Genomic DNA, 8,578 nt, shown 5'->3' on the forward strand with positions numbered 1-8,578 from the left:
CTCGGACATAACCTGCGGCCCATTCCATATGAAACGAAATCACCCTATGTGGCAAATAAATTGTGCTATTGTAATTTGGCCTAACATTTAAGCACCCATCACACAACAATAATCAACAGAATTAGTTTATTACTTTCCTCTCTCAAATAGTCAAATTCAAAGGTGTTTCAAAACCAAATTGTAGAGAACCATAAATTTAGGACGATCTTGGAGTGCACTCCAAGGTCTCTTTTTAAATTTCTATACATAAAATAATTATCTTAAATATCCACAAAGCTTTATTTCCAAAAACAAATTAAAGTCTATTAGTCATCAGATCAGACGGTTGAAACTAGATCGGAATTTCTTGGGAGGGTTTATATTGACAAAGAAGGCAATTCATGAGAGTACGGAGGGAAAAGGTTTTGGTCTTTTGAGGGTTTAGCGTCCTACAAAACCGACATGGGTTTTGGCTCAAAAGAGCAATTCACAGCGCTCGTTTTCTACTGAAGCAATTTTCCTAAGGAACGATGCCCATTTCTCGCTTCTGTTTCTTTTCCTTCAAACACCGCTCAAAGGAGGCTTTAAATCTACTCAGGAGGTAAAGAACACTCTAAAACCCCTCTAGAATCTTCGTTTCTTGACTAGTTTCACTACCCATTAGTGCTGTTGGGTCTCTCAAGATTCAATCTTTTATCTTGAATCAGTCGGTTTCAACTTGTTGGGTTCATGTTATGCTGATTAGATTACAATTCTGAATTTGGTTTTGCATTGATTTGAACATTGGTATATATATATATGTTTGTTGTAACCCAAAAAAGTAGATATCTTGGAGAGTTGGAGTAGTGTATGTGTGCTCTTTGGGACTGTTCTTGCAAGTTGGTTTTGCAGGGCATGTTCTGTGTCTGGTGTGGAGTGTCTCACATTGAAAAACTAATATATTTTCGGGTGTCGAAGGAAATGTTAACTATGTGATACTGGCTGTTTTCTGGTTTACCAATGGATGTTTGTATAGGATTTCTGGAAATTGGAGTTTTCGTTTTTTATGTTTCATTGAAGTATACTGGGGTTTGTGTTTGAGGCTCCTGAAAATCCAAAATGGGTAACTTTTTGGTTATATGCGGAAATTGTGGAGCGATGAGTGCTCAATGTCAGAATGATCCTTTTGGCAGGCATCAGATATACTCTTGAGTGCAATTGGGGATCTAGTTAAAGTTTTGATTCATGGTTTTGCACTATCCGGATTTCTATTGAACCCCTTGTGTCTGCTGTAGGTCTGCCCCATCCAAGACAATTCAGTCTCGAAATTATGCAAATTCATCGAAACGTGCTAGTAGGAGAACAGATATCAGTACTTCAACACCAGTAGATACACCACCTTCTCGCTCTCGGGGTTCTTTCGTCCTTGTATGTTGCCTTCCTCTTTTCATTCTCTTACTAGTATTGCTATCTGTGTCTTGTTCTAGAGGTGCACATTTACAGACATGATGAACAATAAGCATCATCTCATATTCTCATGTTCTCCTTTTTTCAGATCTCTCATTTTAGTTCTGTTTTGTCTAGAATCTAGATTGTTGGTCATATTCATATACTTTTTCTGCAGCCGGCTGCTACTCTACTAGGATTTGCTGGGTTGGCAGCTTTCATTCATTATAATGATGAGAGGAGAGTAGTAACAAAAGGTACTACTTTCAATCTGTGATATTAGAGTACTAAATATCTGGATTTTATTTCATTAAAGTTGGAATCTGCAAACTTCATGATAGTGAATACTTTTAGCAATTTATGGTCTTATTATATCAATTTGGTCTTCTTGTTCTTCCTCTTCATTTGTTCCATCAGGCAAAATTAAAGTATTCATTTGGATAAAAATGGTATTCAATCTAATCTGTACTTGTATTCTCATTCCAAGAGAGCTCGTTTGAATGGTCTAAGAATCTTTGCTTCTGACTGTAAACACATTTGGAAAGTAAGAGTTCGTATGAGCAGTCTAGAGGCTCCAGTTTCAAATCCTTATAATATTGGTTATCTAAAGATTTAGTTAAAAGGCAATGTAATTAGACTGCTTATCTGAACTGTTGAGGAGATACTCTGCATTCTATTTTCTCAGGAGGGTACTTAAGATAGTTTTGTATAATGTATATTGTTGAGGTTTATTTCTTGATTTACAGACATAAAGACAAATTTTTACATGTCATGTCAAATATTTCATCATGCAGGACTGCGTCTTTTACCCTTTGGGTTAGTTGCTTTTGCATCCAGTGGGATTTTTGACATATGAGTCAAACATTTGCTATCTTGAAATTGTTACTACTGTCTAATTGATTTCTTTTTCAAAGTTGCCCTTTTGTACGTTAATGAATGTGGAAGCAGAGAATTCCATAGTCCCAAATCAATTACTTCTGTTGATGAGATTATTGGTAAATTTGTAGAGATGCATCTGAGTTTTATTTTATTTATTATTGTTATTTTGTTGGCAATTGGATAATCATTTGAGTATAATGATTATGAAAGAAATCACAGAATTCTATTGAGCTGCATAATCATTATAGTATGAATCTGTTATTAAGCTTAATTGTACAACACATTGATGAAGTTGGTACGATAATTTGGCATTGATAGAGGGATGACTGTGATATTTTTATCAAGATTAAAGCTGGTCATTTTCCTTGTGCCTCCTCAACAGGCATGAAACATTGAGGGAACATGGGCTATCTTCATGGTTCAGAGTTTCCACTTGAGAAATCTTTAGATGCCATGCTTGGGGCGTAACTAGTATTCAGAGGAATAATCTTTTCATTATATCCAGCTTTGGCCGAGGCAATATGTGTAGTACTCAATTCTTTGCAGTGTCTACCAGATAGAGGGTTTCATGAGTAACTATGGGTACCAGAATGGTTGACTTGTGGGAAGGGAAATACGCACCTAAAGAATGTAGGTGTTACGTGATGGATAGTAGGATTTATTACTAGGTTGCAAATTTCATTGGAGTAATGCCCAGAGTTAGGACTGCCAGTGTTTTGGGATAGTAACTTTCTAATGATGACTAAAATGCACATAGCAACCTTATATGATCTTGAAGGCTAAGTTTAACACATTCCACCAACCTTTGACCCATTTTAAGTTTGTCATACTGATCAATTGATTTTCTTAATTCAGTTAAAACTTCGGTGAATTGGGATCTGAGTGTAAACAAGTGCCATCCTTTTTTTACCGCTTCTCTATTTATTGCAGGCCAGGATAACTGCTCGTGTGTAAATAATCTCAAGGGACCTATAATTGGTGGTCCATTTACTTTAGAGGACACAGAGAATCGTACCGTTACTGAGAAAAATCTTCGAGGCAACTGGGCGGTACTCTATTTTGGATATACTTCCTCTCCTGATGTTGGACCAGAGCAAGTCCAGATTATGGCCAAGGCCATAAACATTCTAGGTTTGGTACTTCGATTAGTAATTCATAGTTGAAAACTATTTCAAGTTTCAGTCACTTATATGTTATGACTTTTACTGGGTACCAGAATCAAGACATAATCTCAAAGTTCTACCAGTATTTGTTACAATTGATCCACAACGTGATACCCCTTCTCAACTGCGTGCCTACCTTAAAGGTTCCATTCTCCTTCTGTTCAATATTTCTTATGTTATAGACTAATAATTTAAACAGATGGTTTGTCTAATATTTTCTTTTGGCTTCCCCACACCCATGGACTGCAGAGTTTGAATCAAACATTCTAGGGCTAACAGGACCTGTAACAGCTATAAGACAGATGGCTCAGGAATATCGTGTTTTTTTCAGAAAGATTGAAGAAGATGGGGATGATTATCTCGTTGAGTCTTCCCACAACATGTGAGCCACTGGCTAAAACATTTTACCTATCATTTTTCTCACAGATTAGCGTAATTGGATATATATTTTTTTAATTTTTATTAACATGCAGGTATTTGATGAGTCCAAACATGGAAGTTGTGAGATGCTTTGGTGTAGAGTACAATGCAGAGGAACTGTCAGAAGCGATACTAAAGGAGCTCAAGTCAAGAGAACCTCAACTTAAGGACTGAAAGGTTTCCTTTTTACGTTCCTTTCTCTCTCTTTCACACAGTCAATAGATATGACAGAATTCAAATACCACTCTTGACTAAGCAGTGATATAGGAATCTTTTAGAATGTGTTTAGTTTATTGGTTTGAATATTCATCAGGCAAGAATACAAGAAAATTTTGAGTTTCAATGTGATATTTCAAAATGCTTGGGATTCGTTTCACATCTATTGTCAACCTCATTTTCTGTAGACAAATATATTGTCATTTTCAATTCTTTGACGTAACATAATTCGCAGGATGTATCTATTGCACTGGGGAGCAATAAATTATCAGTTAATGACTGATTTTTTGTGGTAGCTGAAGAAAATGGAAGCATCCATGAAGCTGGTTTCCAGCGTAACCTTCAACTACATAACTGGAGTCTGAGAATGAGTCGGTTATCTTAGCCAAAGATAATCTCATCATTTTATATAACTGCATCGTTTTTTCTTTATATACATTGGAGCCATTACACGGGATAGATGCTTCCCAATTCCCATGCTTCAAAGAATCACCAAAGGCCTAGTCTCACGCAGATTAACTCTGATTCTCTTCTTTGACTGCAAAATTTGGCCTTCAAGCTCTTTAACAATCTGAAGCTGCCTTCACTTCCCTGTTTCAATATGGGGTTTGGTTAGATTTATTAATTTGATATGCTCCCCCTATCATTATTTTTCATATGAAACTCATTCTTTTGTGTTTCAATTACATAAGGAGAGAATCTGAACTTTCTTATTCCCTTTTTGATTTCGATCAAATTTGAAAGGTTGCTTCAGAGTCAAGGCAACCATTTAGGGGCAGCTATAATGAAGCCATGTCTTTTTTTCAAACCTTTAACTGCATTTTGTTTACATATCTTTGTTAATATTTTAGGTGTGCGCAGCTGGCTTCATATGTGGAATGCTAAAAACCAATAGAGACGTGCCCTCCTCTAAGAAAAGAAAAAAAAAGGCCATGACAGATTGACAGGAGGGTTGGTGTGAGTCAGTCTCAGTCATTTTCATTTCTAAAATTCTAGAGATCAACATTTAACAAAAGACCGGGTCTTGTGCTTCCACATTTGCACCACACAAAGAAACGAAAGAAAAAAAAAAAAAAGATGAGAAAAAGAAAAAACAAAACCAGAAACAGAAACAAAAGATTCATCACCCAACACTTAATTTTATTTTTTTAATTCTCTTTTCCTGCCAATCTGCCATTAGTCGTCGTCATTTTCTTCCAGTCCGTAATTTTGATCATGCAATAATTCAAGGTCATATATCTCCTGCACAAAGCAGAGAGAAATCAAGTAGGAGACCATTGTTTCTTACAATTAAGCATAGCCACTCCAAAACCAGGAGGACCATGAAAACCATCTCCTGAGTCCTCTCTCATTTTTTTTTGTTCATTTTTAATTTTTCTTGGCCTTTTCTTTCCAAAATGTGATCTTGGGTTCAATCTGGATTTTTCTGTTGGATCCTTTTGAACTCTTAACAAATCTGTTTTCTTTTACCACGTGCACCTGATGTTCTTCTCTAGGTAATCTTAATGGTATGCAAGCAATCGTCCCCATTTTCTCGGACTTGAATTACCAAAATGGGAGAGTCGCCGGAGAAGAAATCAGGTTGCGGCATTTTGAATGCTGTGTTTGGACGGAGCAGTTTTTGGCCAAGAAGAACAACTTCCACGGGCTCCCTTCCCGTCAGTGGCAATCAGTTTGTGAAAACACCAAGTGGTAACTCTAGAAGGCGGCGTGGTGGCTCCGATGAGGCATCATTTCTTGACATATCATCGGCTAATGGATCAGAATCTTCATCAAAACCCGTCACAAAACCATCTCAATATAGTAACAGAGCGCCCCCTATACAGCCACATCAAAATCAGGGTAGAAGTACTAAGCCACCTCAGGAAGCTGGAGCCATGGTTTCACGTCCGGGCCAAGGCCAACAAGGAGCAATGAGAATGGCTCCGAGTCAAGGTTATGTTAATCAAGGCAAAAGGGTTCCCAAGGAAGCAGTTGGGTTGTCTGGTGAGCTTGATAGCATGATTTCTGATCACCAGAAATCAAAAGGGAGTAGCACATTCGTTAGAGCTTCATCCGGCAATGTGATGCTTTTTGGTAACCTGGGTAACTTGAGAACAGGAGGTGGTGGAGGCGGTGGTGGAAATGCGAACTCAAATAATGTGCTGGATTACCTTCCAAAGACAGCAAGAGAAGAAACCCCGATGATGATTAATGGAAATGTAGGGAAGAGTAGTGCTCCTAAAGAAGAGAAAAAACCAAGTTCGCAAAATCAGCCTACTTCATTTTGTCGCGCATTATCAACAAGGATGGACCCCGAGACACTGAAGATTATGGGCAATGAGGATTACAAGAATGGAAGATTTGAAGAGGCTTTGTCTTTGTATGACGCTGCAATTTCTATTGACCCCGATAAGGCTTCATATAGGAGCAACAAGAGTGCTGCATTAACTGCTCTTGGTCAAATTCTTGAGGCAATTTTTGAGTGCAGAGAAGCCATTCGGATTGAACCTCATTATCATAGGGCTCATCATCGTCTTGCAACCTTATACATTAGGTACAAACTAATTACACTGCATACAATTCAATATTATATGTTTCGCTAGTTGTTATTAAAATACATGTGTTATACATGTGGTGCATGCAGATTAGGGGAAGCTGAAAAAGCTACATATCACTATAAACATTCTGGACCAGAGGCTGATCAAGAGGACTTGGCTAAAGTGAGATCTCTTCAGGCTCTTCTGAACAAGTGCACAGAGGCTCGTAGGTTAAGAGATTGGAACACCTTGATCAAGGAAACACGAAACGTTATAGCAGCTGGTGCAGATTCAGCACCACAGGTCAGCCTACTAAATTTCAAACTCATCTTTATTACAATTACATATCAATCGTCCATAATATCAGATTTAATGGGTGAAAATCAAATCTGTATTCAAAACTATGTACATATATGCACATACACTTGCACACCATACTAACGTGAATCCTTGTTTTGTTTGTTACTCTTTAAAGATATTTTCTTTGCAAGCCGAGGCCTTGCTGAAGGTCCATAGGCACCAAGAAGCAGATGAGGCTTTATCCAGGGGTCCAAACTTTGGGGTGGATGCTTGCACTAAATACTTCGGTCCTATTAGTAACGCGAGTATGTTAGTAACAAGGGCTCAGGTTGACATGTGTGCTGGAAGGTATATATCATGTTTTATGCTAGTCATTCTAGTCATTGTGCATTATTAAAAGAAGATGAAATGCGCCTGGCTTAGTCCAATCATTGTTCAATCTGGTATCTAATGCCTAATGCCTTGACAGAATCGACGATGCATTGGAGGCAGCTCAACGAGCATCCCGTCTTGACTCAAACAACAAGGAAGCAAACATGGTCATGAGGAAGGCTAGAGCTGTTGCAGGAGCGCGATCAAAGGGTAATGAGCTATTCAAGACATCAAGATTCTCAGAGGCTTGTGTTGCATATGGGGAGGGACTTGAGCAGGACCCTTATAACTCAGTGTTGTTATGCAACCGCGCTGCTTGTCGGTCCAAACTTGGCCAGTTTGACCAAGCAATTGAGGACTGTACAGCTGCACTTAATGTGCGTCCTTCTTACAGCAAGGCCAGACTAAGAAGAGCAGATTGCAATGCCAAGGTGAACAACTTGCAGTTACTCATTATTCCACATCTTTTCTAAGGTGATTTGTGATTAATTACTTTTGCTATGATGATGTATCATGTAGTTGGGAAAATGGGATGCTTCATTACAGGACTATGAGATTTTGATCAAGCAAACACCAGATGATGAGGAGATAAAACGTGCTTTGTCTGAGGTGCGGACACAGCTCAAGAAACAGCGAGGTGAGGCATAGCAAGAGAGATGCAGACGTAGAGGATAGAAACAAGCTAATGTGCACAACTAAGTTAGGAGGCAACAGTCAGGAAACAAAACTGCCCTTCCGCAAATTGTACTGATCTTGAGCTCGAGCGAAGAAGCACAGAAGTTCGAGGCGGAAAGGCGAAAATGGATGTTTTTTTCAGAGAGAGAATTGAATAGTGGCGGTTAACATACCGTAACCCAAATACGTTACCCAGTTTGTTTATGTATAATTGTCATTCTGCAATTATTTCTGGGAAAATGTATTTGATACTGCTTATAAACAATGTGAAAATATACTTGAAAGAAATCTTGAGTCGTTTGTCATTCCAAGCATAGATGCTGCTACTTTAAAGATCAATTTGAACTCATGTTTTTGGTATTTGTTTGTAAGATCGGCCCCTAGTATGACCTCGATCAAACACCTTGGTTGGCAACTTGGCATCGATATTTTGGTGGAAGATAGCACTCTAGCTTTGCATAAAATTGATTTATCTTCAGAGAGTGAATTCGGCCCTAAGGTAGTGAGTTGGAATTGGATGGTCAGTCATGCCAAATCGGCTACAAAGTTCACTGCTTGACACATTTTTTTTTTTTTGGATGTCTAAGAAATCTTCATTGTATGTTGTAATAATCGGAGAAAATATATATT

The 8,578-nt window shown here is 38.2% G+C and overlaps 2 protein-coding genes across 3 annotated transcripts; both read left to right on the top strand.

Annotated features, from left to right (window-relative positions):
* The first annotated feature begins 326 nt into the window (after window positions 1–326).
* On the top strand, window positions 327–4,767 carry LOC133724331 (protein SCO1 homolog 2, mitochondrial). 2 transcript variants are annotated; one of them, XM_062151025.1, is made up of 8 exons: window positions 328–580; window positions 1,254–1,386; window positions 1,583–1,661; window positions 3,214–3,414; window positions 3,500–3,589; window positions 3,696–3,828; window positions 3,920–4,043; window positions 4,318–4,767. In XM_062151025.1, the coding sequence occupies exons 1-7, from the start codon at window positions 510–512 to the stop codon at window positions 4,038–4,040; spliced, it is 828 nt and encodes a 275-aa protein (XP_062007009.1). In that variant the 5' UTR covers window positions 328–509; the 3' UTR covers window positions 4,041–4,043; window positions 4,318–4,767. The 2 variants fall into 2 exon arrangements, with proteins under 2 accessions (XP_062007010.1, XP_062007009.1); XM_062151026.1 differs by lacking the exon at window positions 4,318–4,767 and having other exon boundaries at window positions 327–580; window positions 3,920–4,275.
* Window positions 4,768–5,231: 464 nt separating this feature from the next.
* LOC133724330 (inactive TPR repeat-containing thioredoxin TTL3) lies at window positions 5,232–8,262 on the top strand. Its single transcript, XM_062151024.1, has 5 exons — window positions 5,232–6,618; window positions 6,709–6,904; window positions 7,077–7,249; window positions 7,371–7,704; window positions 7,793–8,262. The coding sequence occupies exons 1-5, from the start codon at window positions 5,636–5,638 to the stop codon at window positions 7,919–7,921; spliced, it is 1,815 nt and encodes a 604-aa protein (XP_062007008.1). The 5' UTR covers window positions 5,232–5,635; the 3' UTR covers window positions 7,922–8,262.
* The last annotated feature ends 316 nt before the right edge of the window (window positions 8,263–8,578 follow it).

Source organism: Rosa rugosa, chromosome 1 (assembly GCF_958449725.1).
Source record: "Rosa rugosa chromosome 1, drRosRugo1.1, whole genome shotgun sequence".
Lineage (NCBI taxonomy): Eukaryota > Viridiplantae > Streptophyta > Magnoliopsida > Rosales > Rosaceae > Rosa > Rosa rugosa.